Source organism: Polypterus senegalus, chromosome 4, assembly GCF_016835505.1.
Source record: "Polypterus senegalus isolate Bchr_013 chromosome 4, ASM1683550v1, whole genome shotgun sequence".
Lineage (NCBI taxonomy): Eukaryota > Metazoa > Chordata > Cladistia > Polypteriformes > Polypteridae > Polypterus > Polypterus senegalus.
Window position 1 is genome coordinate 135,476,469 of NC_053157.1, and position 18,853 is coordinate 135,495,321.

General features: G+C 37.7%; 1 protein-coding gene across 5 annotated transcripts in view; it reads left to right on the forward strand.

Annotated features, from left to right (window-relative positions):
- Window positions 1-18,853, forward strand: part of tbc1d1 (TBC1 (tre-2/USP6, BUB2, cdc16) domain family, member 1) — a 294,800-nt gene that overhangs the window by 228,848 nt on the left and 47,099 nt on the right. For all 5 annotated transcript variants that reach the window (XM_039751281.1, XM_039751283.1, XM_039751284.1 and 2 more), the window contains one exon: window positions 13,359-13,520. In XM_039751281.1, coding sequence (XP_039607215.1) covers window positions 13,359-13,520 — 162 coding nt within the window. The remainder of the gene's footprint in view (window positions 1-13,358; window positions 13,521-18,853) is intronic.

The window sequence follows — 18,853 nt, forward strand, 5'->3', positions numbered from 1 at the left end:
GAAAGTGAATGCATTAAAATGTTACAGATAATTTTATAGTCATATTGCGTATGGTCGGGCTGTGGAATAACAGTCTCAAAAATAAAGGATTTTTGGGATGCCCCTTTTATCTATCGACAGATGAAACAAAGAGAATGAAAAAAATAAAAGGAAAATGTACGGCTTTGCACTAATGCCCAAACCAGGGTTTCTCATCAACTGAGAGGTGAAGTTTGAAATTAAATGGTGCCCTGTCCTGCGGATTGCTCTGGTCTCAAAGGATATCTTCTCTTGGGATGCCCAGAGTTTATGGCAGTCACACCGGAAGAGGCTTGGCTAGGTGCCCTTATTTGGTGGCTTCTTGGTGTTGTGAGGGAAGAAGATAAAGAAAACGTTAGTTGTAGCCCGCCCTCTCATCTTGGTGGGTTATTGCATACCTGATCTAAACCGGCGGAGGAGTCCTCTGACACAAATGCGTGACATGCGTCATTTTTTCTTTCACTTCATTAACTTTTACACTTTAATAGAGGCCTATAGTATTCCTTCCCAGATCTAAACAACACAACAGTTTCGCTTGTGACAATCCTAGAATTCACCCTAAAAAACTAAACATTCAGTTAGTGTCTCATGGTGAAGCTGATGGCGGGGAAGGTGAAGGAATGGTGCGACAGCTCAGAGGATATTGTAATTTGCAATATTTGTGCAGCCAAAATCAAATATCACAGGAGCACTACTTTATTATCCAATCACTTGAAAACAAAATGTGCAAGTGCAAAAATAGATCTTTTCATTGGCACTGCATGAAAAGCTGCATATCACAAATATCTGTCAAATCAACCCATGTCTAATGTTAAGATGATTGTGCTAAAAAATACAATGGTAAAATCGGTTGCTTGTGATTGTAAACCTTCGATCAATGTTGAGGATGAAGGCTTTCTCAATATAATTAGACGGGAAAGCTCTGACATTATATATACATTGCAATCACATCTGACAATTGCTTTGTGGATTGAGGATTTACATAAACATCAAAAATCAATAAACATGGACCACCTTAGTAGTGCAAAGGCAGTGGCATTGACGGGTGACTACTAGATATCATTTAACAACCACAACTATAATGGTATAACTGCTAACTACATAGGCAGTTTGTGGACATTTAATTCATTTGCACTAGGAGTGACACAGAGGAGAAACATTTTGCAGAGGAATGTGCTAAACATTTTTTTGATGTTGCATTGCAGTGAAAAATATATGGAAAATTGTCCATACTAGGCATGGACAATGCATACAACATGATGGTTGCAGCTAGACTCGTGCCCTGCAAACACATGCCATGCATTGCATGCAGTGTACAGTGGTCATAATTGCTCTTCAGGACTGTGGAGTTAGTGTGCTGGCAAAATGTAGAAAGTTAGCTGGACACTTCAAGCATAATCCAGCTAAAACTGGCAGCAGTGTGAAATGAGATGGAAAGATGAGCTCCTAATTCAGAATGTGCCCAAGGGTTCGAATTCTGCTGTTAAGAAATAATAACGCAATGAAAGCAACCATCACCCATCAAAGATATCCTCTAGCAATGCTGATTGTTAGTGAATTTGTCAGTTTTCAAAGAAATCTATTGAGAATTTTTATCAATTAACATTTTAGGAGTTTAGTTCTATTTTATAAAATGAATGCCACTACATTTCAGTTGCATTTTGATAATGTAATTATTTTTCTGTTTTTATTAGTACAGTACATGCTACAATGCAAAGGTTTGGAATCACAGAAAATTGTTTTTAAAAGAATTTATACTTCATATGTATCTATCTACCATTGAATTGACTTAAAGATTCAGGCAAGACATTACCAAGGTTGGTGGCTGTTACATCTTAGGATAACTGATTTATAATTTTTTATGCACTTATGATTGCAAAGCCCCATTTTCAGCCTTCTTTACTCTAGTATAATACATATGGACATTGAGCAAATGAAAGGATGAGTTCTTGATACCTTCTGTCAAGTATGGTAAAGGAAATGTTATAATGTGAGGCTGCTTTGATGATGGCAAGATGCGAGTCTTACAAAGAGTGCAAAGAATAATGAGCCAGAAAGGTTACCACTCCATTTTAAAAATTTAATGCCATCTCATACATTGCAGTGGAAAAAGTGTCCATAGTAGGCACAGACAATACATGCAACATGATGGCTGCAGCCAGACTCATGACAAGCATAATTGCTCTTCAAGATTTTGGAGTTGATAGTGTGCTGGCAAAATGTATGTAGTTAGTTGGACACTTGCATAGTCAAACTAATGCTGTCAAACTAAGAAGACAGCAAAGTAAAATACGACAAAAAGAAGAGCCCCTCATAAAACAGTTTTATGAAATAAAAAAATGTTAGAACATTGCCATTGTATTGAATGTCATTTCTGATAAACTTAATACCACCTTGGTATCAGTACTTTTAAAAGCTAAGAAATTTCTCAGAAGTTGTAGACTTTTAAATCCTAGTTGATGTGTGCATATAATATGAGTTATATGCTTTCATTACAGATATGTGACATATTTGCTTGGGGGAGAAAAGTATGTGTCCTGTTCAATTATTTTGCCTTTCCTGTGTCATCTTTTGAGTGTAATGAAGGTGTCAGATGATGTTACAGGCTATATGATGAAATTTCAGGAAAGCTGACCTGTCCATTAGAAAAGACATGTTGAACTTGTCCTGACTGAAAAAGGTTAAAAGACCTCGAATGCCTTCCAAAATCAGAAAGGGAGGAGGTTTAGGTGAGGTTAAGTCAAAGACTGCAAAATACAACTCCCCAGACAGCAGATGTCACACCACCTGAAAGGAAAAGGTCCCCCTTGGTCTGGTCATCTGATGATGACACATGATGAAATTGCTAACACGTCTTTTGATCATTACAAAGCAGAGCCCATTATTCAGATAGAGGACAGCATTGCAGTGGTGAGCAAAGCACTCAGGTACTTCTTATGACTTTGCAGATCTTGCTTAAAAATACTTGGCATCTGCTGCCTCGACTGTCTCATATGAGCAGCTATTCTCACTGTCCAGTCGTATTGTATCAATCAATCAATCAATCAAAATTTATTTATATAGCACATATTCATTCAAAAAAAATGTAGCTCAAAGTGCTTTACAAAATGAATAGAAAAATAGAAGACACAATAAAAAATAAACATAAGTCAACATTAATTAACATAGAATAAGTAAGGTCCGATGGCCAGGGTGGACAGAAAAAACAAAAAAAAAACTCCAAAGGCTGGAGAAAAAAAAAAATCTGTAGGGGTTCCAGACCACGAGACCGCCCAGTCCCCTCTGGGCAATCTACCTAACATAACATTTTAGCTGTATGTATGTAAAACAATAATAGTTTTAATATTGTAGAGAAAAAAGGGGCCGCGCTTTCTAATGAAAGTATAGACAGGTTTGTTTGTCTAAGCAACTGGCACAGTAACAAGAAATTACTTAAATCTATATTTTTTGGCAGATTCTGATTTGTTAAAGTATAATTGTTACAGCTGAAGTGATAGTTGGTTTATTGCAGCTGATTTGTTAATGCCTTTCTTTAATGGAACTGGACTGTTTAAATAAAATATTTATTGAACTTTTGGATATTTTGTTAAAAGTGATTGAGTTATGCCATAGTCCAACAGAAGAACAAAAGGTTTTCAGTCAAATAAGTTAATTTTATTATTAATTCAAGATTTATTTAAATTGTGAATTTTCTTATTTTATTGAAGTATACTACATTAAAATTAACTGCACTTTCATTTTTCTGTTTCTAATCAATTTCTACACTGAATACACAGTTAAATATGCCCTATAATATACTATGATTTAGATTTTACTATATAATAAACTATAAAAAATTTTTTTCAATGGTACTACATTGATTGTATTCACAGAATTAATCACTAAGGTCTGTAATTAATCACAATTGAAAAAAATTGCCATGGAAGTCAGCACAACAATGATGGCAGACTTTTTAGAGCACATTGTCAATTATTAGTTATGCATTGTATCGTGTTACATATATTTTTATTTTATTTTTGATGGATAAGAGGTTTGTGTATATGTTTACTTTTTCCATCTTGTAAGTTATGGGATGCTGGATGGCCCTGTCACTATCTTTGTCTGATTGGCTGCTGGACATCAGGGGCTTAGTTATATTACCTTTCCTGTTCTTACATTTTTTCTTGTTTTCAGAGTGTATAATGGATCTTCACTGGCCCTGTTTTACTTTATACTTTGCAGACTGGGTTGGGTACAAAGGGACCCTGCACCTGTTTCGATCCACACACATGCGCACTAATTGCACTTTGATTATGGTCTTGCGTTTTTTTTTTTTGTTTTTTTTTTCTGTTCATGGGATATAATGCCTGGGGTGGAGGAATTATATATATGTCTGTATATTTATATATATATATATATTTTTTCTTTATTTATATATTCAGGATTTACTTTCACAGTTTTCTCTTCTCACCTTTTCTTGTATGCCTTTTTGATTTCTTCTTCACTTCTCTTTCATGGTTAATGTAAATCGTTCGTGGCCTGGGGTCCAATACTAAAAGAACCACTATTTTAGACTATTTGTGGCACAGGCATGTTGATATTGCTTTCCTTCAGGAAGCTTGGTTCCTGGTTAATAATGTGATGTGTCTTGGCAATAAGTAATATTTTGTGGCAGGCTCATCCTCTGCCCTGTCACAGTGTATGGGTTTGCCATTCTCCTGCAGCGTAACCTCCCAAACAAAATTTTGGGTTTGGGTTCTGATGAGCTTGGCATGTTTTGCTATTTGTTACTTCAATTTGGTGCCAGGAAGCTCACATTATGTTCAAGTTATGCTCCCATGCATATCAACCCTCCTTCTTTTCTTCACTATCTAATCAATTCTTAAATTATGATGGTTATGAATTTATTTTGGGTATTGACGCAAATGCTTATATGAACCCTTTATTAGACAAATCACCTCCACCGCAGCATCACTATAACCCTCACTTCCCCGAATCCCTCTGCAAATTTGTGCCTGACCAAAGTGTAATTGTCTCTTTTTGAATGCTGAACTCCTCTGCAAATCCAGAATAGATTATATTTTTATGTCATGTTCACTCACGCCATCTCTTTCAAATGACTGGCTTGCATCAACATCACTCTCAGACCATAAGTCTGTTGTCTCCCAGTTTTAATTTTCAACAGCCTCACCTCAAGCAGACCCTTGGCGGTTTAACTCATCACTGCCTTAGGATCCTATATTCTGTCAAAAGTTATTAAGTATTCTGGAAGAATTTATCAATATTAATTCTGGCTCTGTGGAAGATGCTGCCTATGTCTGATTAGCATTTAAAGGGGCAATTTTTGATTTTTTTTTATTAGTTATGCTTCTGGATTTTTTTTCCACAGAAAAAAAATTTCTTACTTGGAATCTCAGTTCACTGCTTTGGAGAATGCCTGCCTCCATGTGTTTAATCCTGATTATGAGTCCTTAATTTCTAATGTAAGAACAGAATTAAATGTTGTTCTTTTATAGAAATCGGAATTTGACATCCACTGGACACAAGCCAGATATTGTGCTTCTGGGACCAGGTCAAGTAAATTGTTAGCACTTAGGCTCCATAAGTGTGAGGCAGCTGCTATATTATTAGGGTGTCTTATTAACAATACAACTGAGATCAACAGACAGATTTTTTGAGTATTTTCTGCTCACGCCAACCACAAACCCCTGTGAAATCAACTTCTTCCTATCCAATCTAAACCGCCCTGAGCTATGGGAAAATAATACCTCTACTCTTGATGCGTCTATTACTGTTGCTGAAATTAAAGAGGTTTTAGACTCCATGCACTTGGGGAAATCACCAGGGCTGGATGGGTTACCACCCAAGTTTTTTTTACGTTTTACACTTTCCAAGTGTTTGATTCTGCCATCTCCGCTACCTGAGTTAATGGCTTTGTCAGTACTGCTATGATCACCCTTTTGTTAGAACAAGGTAAAGAGCCAATCGATTGCTCAAGTTATCGGCACATATCTTTCATGAATTCAGATGCAAAATTGCTTGCTAAACTCTTGGCATGCCGTCTTCAGGTGTTAATCTCCAAGCTAATTCACCCCGATCAGACCTGCTTTTTTCGCTCTCTCCATGCTGTGGACAATATGAGACGCCTTATCCACATAATTAACAAAGTACAACAACTTCCCTGTGCTCCAGCTTTGCTCTCCTTAGATGCTGAAAAGGCATTTGACCAAATGAACTGGTCTTTCTTGTGGCAAGTCATGTAATCGGAAGATTGCCGGTTCGAATCCTGTAAATGCCAATAGGGACTCTGCTCTGTTGGGCCCTTGAGCAAGGCCCTTAACCTGCAATTGCTGAGTGCTTTGAGTAGTGAGAAAAGCACAATAAAAATGCAAAAGGAAAAGAAAAAAATATATATATTTATTTCATGTATTTCCCCTTCTGATCTCTCATATGTTTTTCATTTATTTGACTTCTATGAGTCGTGTCTGGTTATAAAATTAATTGGTTCAACTTACCTCTCCTTCCTCTTAATCTGTGTAGTCATCAGTCCTGCTCCTTCTTACCAGTCCCCCATTCAGAGTCTATTAGATATCTGGGGATTGACATTTACCTTTGCCTCCATGACATTGCTGCATCAAATTATAAACATATCTTCAGGAGTGCTAAGGACTCCCTCTCCAACCGCTCCTCTTAGCCTCTGTCTTTCAGGTCCAGATTGGCAATTATTAAAATGAACATTTCCCCCAGATTTAAAGCAGCATGCTCCCACTTTCGCCCCCCAAATAAATTTTGGTCTGATGTCAGATCTCTTTTATCAAAATTTCTTTGGAATGGTAAAAAACCTTCCATTAGTCATTCCTCGTTAATGAATGATAGGTCAGATGTGGGTGTTGCCTTGGCAGATTTGGAGATGTATCATTGGGCATTTACACTTAGACCAATTTGATGCTGGTTGAAACCCCACAGTATTCTTCCATACAGGCTCCCAAATGAAGTCAAATTGGTTTTTTCCTAGACATCTCTCACTTCTCCAGCTTTCACTAAATTTAGGTTCTCTAATTACTTATGCTCTCACTATATGGCGTAATCTAGAGAAACATTTAGGCCCTTGCCCAAAATTACATTCCCTCACTTCCATTTTCCAAAATCCAGCCTCACTTATTTGTGGCAACCCAGAGGCAGAGCGGTATTTCCACACTTCGCAATATTTTTGATGGCTCAGTGCTCTGAATGTTCCAGTCACTAAGATCTGAGTTCTCTGTTCCATCTTCTTCCTTTTTCTTTTACGTTCAAATTAGGTGTGTTCTTAAGTCTCACTCTGTTTTGTTGTCTTCTTCTTTACCCTTTCATCCTTTGCTTTCCTTTACTCAGCGTCTGTCTCCTAAAACAAAGTCTGTCTCAACTTTGCAGAAAGCCACTCTTAAAACATTACCTGTTACTTTGGTTTGGGAATGTGATCTTCCCTCTCTTACTATTCTTGACTGTAATGTAATTTTTAAGAAAATTACCTTAGCATCTAAGAACCCCAATTACCAACATACTCAATTCAGATTATTGCTGAGCGCTTTGAGTAGTGAGAAAAGTGCTATATAAATGCAAAAAAATTATTATTAAAAGATTTGTACACTCTAAATATCTAACACCCCGCAGATGCTTTGCTATAGGTTTATTAGCTGACCCTCTGTGCTCCCTTTGTTCTTGTAAGTCCCTAGGTGCATTTTTACACGTGTTCTGGGAGTGTCCCACAGTTAGGGTTCTTTGGGGTAATGTGTCAAAATTTCAAAATTAATTCTCTGTTATAAAGTACCTTTATGGCTTAATAATTTCTTCTTCAGGACTTTTCTGCTATCTCTCTTTCTTCTTTCCAGCAAAGGTTATTCTCTAAAGGCAGAATTGCTGTAAAATTAGCCTTAGCCTCTTGCTGGAAATCTAGTTTATTATCTTTTGACTTATGTAAAACCTAATTTTTTAGTCTTATTTTGTTTGTCTAGCACCTGTATTATAAACTTGTCAGTGAGCCTTGCAGCTTGTCCTAAGTCATACAGAGGAGAAACTACTTACCGAAATGTATTAGGGTATTTAATTAATGGATTTTTTTTCTTTCTTTCAGTTGTGCCTTACACTCCAGGGCTATCTTTGTTCATATAAGGCCAAGGGTGGGTGGGGTATTGGTTGGTTGGGTGGTAGGTGTTTTATTGGTATATTATAATGTACTTTTCTGAGCTGTTGTAATTGTTTATGATTTATACTTTGTTAATAAAAACTTGATCACAAAAAATATAAACATTACAAAACAATAATACTGTAATGACCAGGCTGGAGATGCAGTGGGGCATGTGGTTAGAGAGCTACTAAGCATTATGCTTTCTGAAGGCACAGTGCATTATACAAATGAAACATTTGAGCAAAAGGAGGAAGTCCCAGTAAAAAGGTGGAAGAAGTGTGAGAGATGAGTTTGAGTGTGGAAGGTGCTAGAACGGAGGCACTTTTCCTTGGAATTTGTGATGGACCACAGGGGTCACACGGGTGGCTGCAGCACAGATACAGATGAAAAGGAGAAGTGCAGTGCACGGGAACTGCATGAAGTGAACGAGTGAGTAGAGGGGAGTGACAGTGAAAGAGCAGAGTCCTTCTAGATCCTAACACTGAAGCAGAAGACAGTATTGAGAGGTTAGAGAGTTTGAGTGTGATTAAAGGTGAACACAGAACTGCATTTATGTTGGCTTCTCCAGGTGTCCCATCCTCTTCAGACAGGTTTCAACAATGCCAAGGGGCATTATACTGTTATTTACATGGGGCACCAGTTGAAAAACACCAGTATAGAGTATAATTATCAAGTGGTTTGATGATGATGAACAATTTAGGACAGTATTTGTGAAGTTTTAACACAAGTTTAAATGTATGTCAGTTTAAGAGATGTTTATTCTTTCAATCAAATCAGTCATCAGCCACACACTCAAAGTCAACAGTCATTTTGATCATTTAATTTTTACTTTGACATCTTTTTCTCATATACTATTTCAGCTTGATAATTAATACATTGCCCTCATTGCCTTTTAGGAAGGCATTCAAAATCAGCTTGTTATTGCTCAAGTAGTGTTTTGTTAAAGTTCAGATTTAAGGACACTGTTTAAGTTTAAACTATCCCATTATTTTTTTTTATTAATTTGTGTTGATTATACATTAAATTTGTGATTTAGTGTGTATCTACTTTATGATTTATGTATAAATTTTATACTAATATGTTTTAATGTCACATTTATGTGATTAATTCATTTTATATATATATATATATATATATATATATATATATATATATATATATATATATATACTGTGTGTGTGTATATATATAGGAGGAAGCTGAAGGACTTGAAGAAAAATGGTAACACTTCTGCCCAGGGGGTGGCGGGGTGCACTGACACTCTTTCTAAGTTCCCTGCAGACCTTTCCCGGGAAATCCCACCAGGAACCACTCATGACACGCCACTTCCAGTCCCGGCTCCAGGGACGACAGCACTTCCGGGCCTGTGCACGACATCACTTCCGGTCCCAGCCCCGAGGATGACATCACTTCCCCCAGACCTCCTATAAAACCTCACTCCCTTCCTATTGGAGGGCAGTTCTTTTTTGGACTCTGTCTTGTAAACATTACTCGCTACAAAATCATTTACTTTTGCAACCAGGAATACATTATACGGGTAGCTGTCCCAACCCTTTTCAATGTCTGGTGTCCTGCCTTGTCACAATAGAGATAATGGAAGTAGGAAAATTCAAAAGTCTCAAAAAAATGACAGTAAAGATCGCATTAGCGCAAACAAACGGAAAATATTACTGAATAAAATAACAGAACATCGAAAAAAAATCGCATAGTGTTTGAGGATTTCTGGGAGACAAGAAAGACAAGGCAGTGAGACAAAAGGACAGGTGCTGTACAGGCTTTTAAACGTTCGAAGCGCCATACGAAATGCAGATCACACTGCACGGCAGCAGCAGCAAGCCAGAAGCTGATCGAGCAAAGAGGAGGTAAAAAAACAACTGTTATTTGTTTCTCATTGTATCACCGTTTAAGAGGGGTTTAGGAGGAGCGACCACATCTCTTTGGAGTGCGTTCAGCCCACCTTTTCACAACGGCGGGTAGCGATGGTGGGGGGCAAGGGGTAGGCAGCGAAGTTCAGATCATGCGGCGCAGCAGCAGCAAGCCAGCTGCTGATCGAGCAAAGAGGAGGTAAAAAAATATATTTGTTTCCCATTGTGTCACCGTTTAAGAGGGGTTTTGGAGGAGCTGCCGCATCTCCTTGGGGTGCATTCAGCCCCCCTCTTAACATTGGCATGTAGTGCTGGGGGGACGGGGTAGGCGAGTGAAGTGCAGATCACATGGCTCGGCAGCAGCAGCAAGCCAGCAGCTGATTGAGCAAAGAGGAGGTTAAAAAAAACTATTTGTTTCTCATTATATCACCGTTTAAGAGGGGTTTCAGAGGAGCAGCCGTGTCTTCTTGAGGTGCGTTCAGGTTCAGCCCCCCTCTTAACAATGGCACGTGGGGGGGGGGTGTTGGCGAGCAAAGTGAGCACAGGGCAAAGCCCCCTAGTAAAATAAAAGACACCAGTGCTATCTGCAGGCTCACAGCAAGTGGAGCAACCATTCAGACTAAAGCCAGATTAGCAGACACAATGACCAACACTTAACATTACCTACCCGGCCAACACCCCATGCTGTTTCTATCTACTATTATATACAAAGATGTTTTGTGTGCTTTTGCAGGGTGTGTTGGGTGAGGCATGATTGATAGTGGAAGTGCAGTACAACACAAAGGAGAATCAAAGTGTTGTTGGTTAACAGCTGCTTTGCTGGGTGTTCTTTCTTTATAATTTAAGCGCTAAGAACATTCCACCTTGAACTAAGAGGACAAGTCAGAAATGACAGTATTCATGGTTACCACCCAGAAAAAAAGTTTAATCAATCCCAGCATCTAGTCAGACCAGAAAAGAACAATTTCTCAAAACACCACATGCCTCCTTTATCTACTGTAATATAAAAAGGAGTATTGTGCACTTTTGCTGAGTACTGTTGGGTGAGGCTTGATCCAAAGTGGAAGTGCAGTGCAACACAAAGGAGAAACAAAGACTTGCTGTTAACTCTTGCTTTGTCAGCTTTTCTTCATTATATAAGCACTAAGAGGATAAATCATACATGATAGCATTCATGGTTATAACCTAGCAAAAAGTAACCACAATTATGGAATCCAATTGAATCCAAAAAAGAAGAAATTCTCCAGTCACGCAGAGACATCGATAGAGAGACAGTGTGGATTACAGATGAGACAGCTAGCAGTAACAACAGGGTCACCTTTTAAAAAAAAACACATAAACCTTTGCTTTCTTTCCTTAACCCATTCTAAAAATGTATGTACTGTATGTGTACATATAAATTTTAGATATAATTATACAACATGTTTCAGACAGAACAAATTATCAAAACTAGACAATACCAGTAACTGAGCTTAAACAAACTAAGTAGTACAAACTCAATGGTTGTATAGTTTATTTCCAGAATGGTATCTTTGTAACTGATGAGGTCAAGTAAACTACTCTATGTTAGACTGCACATTTGATTGCACAGTGTTGAATACTATGATATGACCTGTATGTAGAAACTGTTGAAATTTCTTTGTTGTGTTGAAATTTCTTGGTTGTTTAATTTTTTGATCTTTTGAGTTGCTGGTTTTTTTATTGTCTGTACTTTTGCAGTGTTCACATAGGACGTATGTTGCATTTTGTGTCATCCTGTTGTATTTTAAAACTGAGATCAAGAGAAGCCTTACTTAGAAGGGTAAATCAAAAGAATAGTACACAACACTGCTGCATTATTTTGCAAAAGCATTGCATTATTTTCCAAAAATGCTTCCTGCTTCTGGCAAGTATCACCCTGTATACACATGCTTCAGTTATCATTTTCACCTAGTGTAAGAATTCAACACTAATGCTTAGCGAACCCGAGTTAATTTTGCCAAATCTCAGAAATGCTCAGGAACCTCACCAATCTCCGCAAAATGCATTAAGGTCAAAAGGGAAGGAGACATTAAACTAGTTTTGAGTGGCTTATAATGGTGCAGTGATGTTTTAATTGTCCCTGAGGGATAAGGAAGCATCTGCTGTGGCATGCGGCTGGGGGTGCTACCCAGCCGGGACGCCCAGGAGGACCGGAGGTTGGCTTACGCCTCCTCCAGACCACAAGGGGGCGACCGTCCTGGTTGCTTTGGGGACCACGGGTAGAGAGCATTGAAGCTCAGCCCTGTAGGGGCTCGTGGTCACTGCCAGTGGGGCACCCCAATGCCTACAGAGCCCTGGACCTCAGCATTTCTGCCACATCCGGAAGTGCTGGGGGGAAGAGGATCAGGGACACCCAGAGTGCTTCTAGGTACGCATCCGGCACTTCCACCACACTGGGGAGTGCCGTTGGAAGATTGCTGGGAAACACCTGTAGCACATCCGGGTGACTATAAAAGGGGTCCGCCTTATTGTTTTTAAGGCATTGGTGTGTAGATTTAACTTTTTGCTTGGTGCTATTGTTTTCTTGCAAACAAATCTTTTTATGAGGTACAGGTTTCTCACAGACTGTGTCATGTTGTTATCAAGAATTTCGCTGTATTTCGCTGCATTCAGGTTCTCCTCTGCTCTCACAGCTCTTCCGTGCTTCATGGTGGGAATGGTATGATTTTGATAATATGCAGTGTCTGGCTTATACCAAACATGGCGGTTAGTCTGATGCCCAAAAAGCTCAATTTTGGTCTCTTCAGACCATAGAACCTTTTTTCAGCTGATATCAAAGACTCCTACATGACTTTTGGCAAACTGTGGTTTTTTTAATTGGGGCTTCCTCTTTGCCATTCTCCCATACATTTGGTGGCACCTGGTGAAGCAACCAGGCAACAGTTGTCTGCATAATCTCTGCAATCTCAGTAACTGTAGCTTGTAACCCCCTCAGAGTTATCATAGGTCATCAGGTGGTCACCTTCTTTACTTGCACAATCACTCATTTTTTGGCAATACAACAGTAGGCTGTGCCATGGTCTTTCCATTTCTAAATGATTGTTTTAACTAGACCCCAAGGGATGTTCAGTGATTTGAATATTAAAGTCTTTTTTTTTCTGCTGACAACTCTCAAAAAAGCCAAATTAAATCCATTTTGATTCAGTGTTGTATAACAATAAAATGTGAAAACTTGCAATGCAGTGAATATTTTTATAGACACTGTATATAGTTGTGGGTTTAATTTTTAAATCTAAATATTTAAACCAAAAACGTAATAAACAGGTATAACAACCTAACATTAATTGAGTCAATTGTTTTATATTATACAGCTTCTGAAACCAACCTACAGACTAAACGATTGAAATTAGATTATGAAGAAATCACACCTTGCTTGAAAGAAGTAACTGTAATATGGGAAAAGATGTTGAATACACCTGGAAGATCAAAGGTCAAGTTTGATATGGAGAAGATACATGCAGCAGTAGGGCAAGGTAAGAGTTACCAGGTAACTGTTATAATATTTCATACTAAAGAAAAAAATAAGCAAAATGCATCTATTCCTAACCAACCTGCAGTATTCTCAGTTGTGCTTGAGATGGTTAATTTTTATATGCATAGAGAGCCTCTTTCCAAACATTCAAAAAAGAATTGACATGGGCATTTTCTTAGAATACACAAAACCTCACTTCATAACTTTCACATCTGATCCATTTTGTTGTCTTGAAGGATGAGTACTACAATTCTCTGCTCTGCTGTAGATAAAAAAAAAATGCATCCATCCACCCACAATCAAACGTTCTTTATCTAGTTCAGGATCACGGTGAGCTTGTGTCTGGTCCTATAGCATTCAATGAAAGACAGGATCCTTTCCATTCACTTAAGCTGTGTCAAACTAGAATTGCAAGTTGATCTAACCTTCATATTTTGAAGCGTGTAAAGAAAGTCATGGTTTGTCCTGCCTACATAGAGATCATTCAGACTATATATAGTGACCAGATTGGAATTAAAATCTTGGACTCTTGAGCTATTGTGCCAATTTTACTGGCTATATTTCAGTATAAAATATTTGTTAAAGCAAGCCGTAAACAAAAATAACACATTTGAAAATTTAAAATAGTTTGTAGTTAATGTTGCTGTACTATCCTATATCTTCAATGCTTATCTTTTAATTAGTTCTGCTAGAAGACCAGTATATTTACATGTTCAGACCTTAAAGAGAACTGGAAGCCAAACATTACATTCTACAGACTTGGAATTTATTGACTGCTTCATCCATCAGCCAAAGTCACTAACATTATCGGGCAGGAGATTTAATATTCAATTCAGATCTATTTATTCTTATGAATATAAGAGTTGAACATGCTATAAATTAATTAGGAAATAATATACTAAAAATGAAATGCAATAAACACTAAACGTAATTTTGAAACAAACTGAGAAGAATTATGCAATATATGGAAAAATAAACACATAGAAAGGATGTTTTTAAGACCAAACTTGGTTCTGCTACATTTTTTAAAGGATAATTTGGTAGGCAAATAACACCAGTTTTGTTTGAACAGAACTCATCTGAAAAAAACAGTCCATTAACATTTCTCCTTCACTAGTTTTATTTTAATTTCAAATATTGATGAGACCTGTATTTTAACATTGCATTCAACACCCTGGAGTACCTGCACTTATAAGTTCTGTAAGGGAAGCGGAAGTAAACCATTTCTTACATTTTATGTGAGAAGATATATTTTTAAATTTGCTTTAAACTTAACTGGAAGCTAGTGAAGTGATTTAACAGATGGAGTTAAATGGTATTACTTTGAATTATAGTTATTATTCTTACTGCTACATTTATCATTTGCTATAGAGCAGTGAACGAACAATTCAGACAGCCTGACCATACAGCATTACAGTAGCCTTGTGATCATATACTTTAGATTTGACCTGGCACCAAAATTCTCACAAATGCTCTTTAGGCCAGACCACAATGAAACAAAGACCACCCCACCATAAACACAGAGTCGTCTCACACACTTTAACAGATACACTCCTTCATTCACTCCTGAACACTCTCATCCAGTCACCCACTTATTCAAATCACAAACACTAATTCAAAGCGGGTCAGTGTATATCTACAGTGGTGTGAAAAACTATTTGCCCCCTTCCTGATTTCTTATTCTTTTGCATGTTTGTCACACAAAATGTTTCTGATCATCAAACACATTTAACCATTAGTCAAATATAACACAAGTAAACACAAAAAGCAGTTTTTAAGTTATGGTTTTTATTATTTAGAGAGAAAAAAAAATCCAAACCTACATGGCCCTGTGTGAAAAAGTAATTGCCCCCTGAACCTAATAACTGGTTGGGCCACCCTTAGCAGCAATAATTGCAATCAAGCGTTTGCGATAACTTGCAATGAGTCTTTTACAGAGCTCTGGAGGAATTTTGGCCCACTCATCTTTGCAGAATTGTTGTAATTCAGCTTTATTTGAGGGTTTTCTAGCATGAACCGCCTTTTTAAGGTCATGCCATAGCATCTCAATTGGATTCAGGTCAGGACTTTGACTAGGCCACTCCAAAGTCTTTATTTAGTTTTTCTTCAGCCATTCAGAGGTGGATTTGCTGGTGTGTTTTGGGTCATTGTCCTGTTGCAGCACCCAAGATCGCTTCAGCTTGAGTTGACGAACAGATGGCCGGACATTCTCCTTCAGGATTTTTGGTAGACAGTAGAATTCATGGTTCCATCTATCACAGCAAGCCTTCCAGGTCCTGAAGCAGCAAAACAACCCCAGACCATCACACTACCACCACCATATTTTACTGTTGGTATGATGTTCTTTTTCTGAAATGCTGTGTTCCTTTTACGCCAGATGTAACGGGACATTTGCCTTCCAAAAAGTTCAACTTTTGTCTCATCAGTCCACAAGGTATTTTCCCAAAAGTCTTGGCAATCATTGAGATGTTTCTTAGCAAAATTGAGACAAGCCCTAATGTTCTTTTTGCTTAACAGTGGTTTGCGTCTTGGAAATCTGCCATACAGGCCGTTTTTGCCCAGTCTCTTTCTTATGGTGGAGTCGTGAACACTGACCTTAATTGAGGCAAGTAAGGCCTGCAGTTCTTTAGACGTTGTCCTGGGGTCTTTTGTGACCTCTCGGATGAGTCGTCTCTGCGCTCTTGGGGTAATTTTGGTCGGCCGGCCACTCCTGGGAAGGTTCACCACTGTTCTATGTTTTTGCCATTTGTGGATAATGGCTCTCACTGTGGTTCGCTGGAGTCCCAAAGCTTTAGAAATGGCTTTATAACCTTTACCAGACTGATAGATCTCAATTACTTCTGCTCTCATTTGTTCCTGAATTTCTTTGGATCTTGGCATGATGCCTAGCTTTTGAGGTGCTTTTAGTCTACTTCTCTGTGTCAGGCAGCTCCTATTTAAGTGATTTCTTGATTTAAACAGGTGTGGCAGTAATCAGGCCTGGGGGTGGCTACGGAAATTGAACTCAGGTGTGATACACCACAGTTAGGTTATTTTTAACAAGGGGCAATTACTTTTTCACACAGGGCCATGTAGGTTTGGATTTTTTTTCTCCCTAAATAATAAAAACCATCATTTAAAAACTGCATTTTGTGTTTACTGGTGTTATATTTGACTAATGGTTAAATGTGTTTGATGATCAGAAACATTTTGTGTGACAAACATGCAAAAGAATAAGAAATCAGGAAGGGGGCAAATAGTTTTTCACACCACTGTATATATCTATATCAGTCCAAGATACATAATCATCAAGTATATATTACACTGAATAAATTGTTTTTATCTGCATTCCAAATGAGCAAGTTCAATTATTTAAGTACATATTTGTCTTTTTCATGAATATCCACAGTGGTTGTACCCATTCATGAAGCTTTTACTGATTAGCCAGGAAGTAACTTGCAAATTTCAGGTTTCAAGTTAGCTAACAAAATGTCTCTGTCAAAATGTCTGAAGATGAAAACTGGTACACAAAATTGTCATTTCCTTAATAAGAGGTTGGGAGCAGGCACTGATAGCACGTTGCTGCACCCACTACATGATGATCCACCTGGATCAGGTCCTGAGTGCAGCAGGTGACACCATAGTGCCACACTGCAACAGAATGAACTGAAAAGTATATCTTTATAATGTCATCATTTGGTAATGCTCAGTAAGTCTGTCTGACCTGCACTTAGGTAGTTGCTATCATAAAAGACCACTATGCATGACACTTTCAATGAATATTATCCACAACAATAAGTCCTGGGACAAGAAAGTCAATCCTTTGAAAGTAAGTTAAGGTCACAAAAGGAAAATATTCCTGTCACAATCCGCTCACTAACTCAACAAGAATGAGCAATAAATACTTCCCTCCAGGTTACGTAGATTCTGCTTAAGCACAATAAAGCCTTCACAGATGCAGAGGTATGAAAGTGTGTTATAAGCATTTTGGAGCTTGCTAATAATAATGTAATTGAAACTGTGAAAGATTCACCTCTCTCACCTGCAGCTGCTGCAAATCATGTTTGTGTTTTGGAAGAGAATATCTAAGTCGGATGATAAATGGTTTTAGGCTGATCATATACCCTTAGCCATTGGTGAATCAACAGGCAATACATACATAGTATGACTTTGTTGTCAAAAGAATCAAAATCAAATCTAATTTTATTAGTCACATACAATTATATATAAAATATAATATGTAATGTGTAGTTGTTAAACTGCAAGACTGTGCATTTTTTTACATTTTATTAATTTTACTAAAATCAAATAACTTTCCATATAAGCAAGTCAAGTTTAACAAAACTAGGTTCGAAACAAATCAACCCCCACCCATGAGAAAGAGAGCTAGGCATGCAGAGTAAAACTTAAATCATAATAAAAATGTGTACATAAATAAATGAATCAAAATAAATAGAATAAGAAAGAGGGGAGAGAATCCACTTCCTCAATTTAAATGCTTATTCTAAAATGTTATTGATTAGATCTTGCCAAGTTTTAAAAAAAGTTTTGTACAGATCCTCTTAAGTGAGAATTTGATTTCTTCAAATTTTAGACAATATATGAAATCAGTTACTCACTGACTTGAAAGAGGTGAGTTAGCATTCTTCCAGTTGAGCAAGGTAAGTCTATGTGCCAATAGTGAAGTAAGGGCAATTACAGTTTGTCCTTCTCCAGTTTAAGCCCATCTGGAAGTACAGCTGTTAGGATTAGGAGGGATTGTGACACCAAGGCTGTCTGAAAGGCATTTAAAGATTTTGGTCCAAAATGATGTTAATGTAGCCAAGTGTCCAGTGTACTTCCTTTACCACACCTGAAACTCTATCTTTAAAAGAAGCCATACCAGAAGAGTGACATAATTGTTCCTGTAATAATGTTTTCATAGATTTGAATTTGAAGACAGCAACTGTATGTGTTTTGTCATATAGGGTTCTATGATAAGTAGACTTCAAAATTTCTTAAATGTCTCAGTGCCTGTCAGCTTGGCTACCAAGTTAGAGTTGTTTTAATCATGATGAAATTATAAGAAAGAGGAGGTGTTCTCTACATGGCTAAATGGCGAAAGAAAGAGAGGGTAGAGAGTAGAATCTGAGGTGAAGGGTGACCCTTGTCTTATACTGGTTCAACTTCTTTTGGCATTTCTCTGCCTGGCAACTTCTCTTTCTTTAAGCCACTTTTAGTTCTTAAATGTCAATTTTATTTTTCCCTAGGGGGAAATTTGGCTTTTTACAGAAGCTCTTTAAATAAATAAACACATGAATAGGTAGATAGGTACTGTAAGTAAGTGATAGATAAATATACACACGCCCTTTGGTC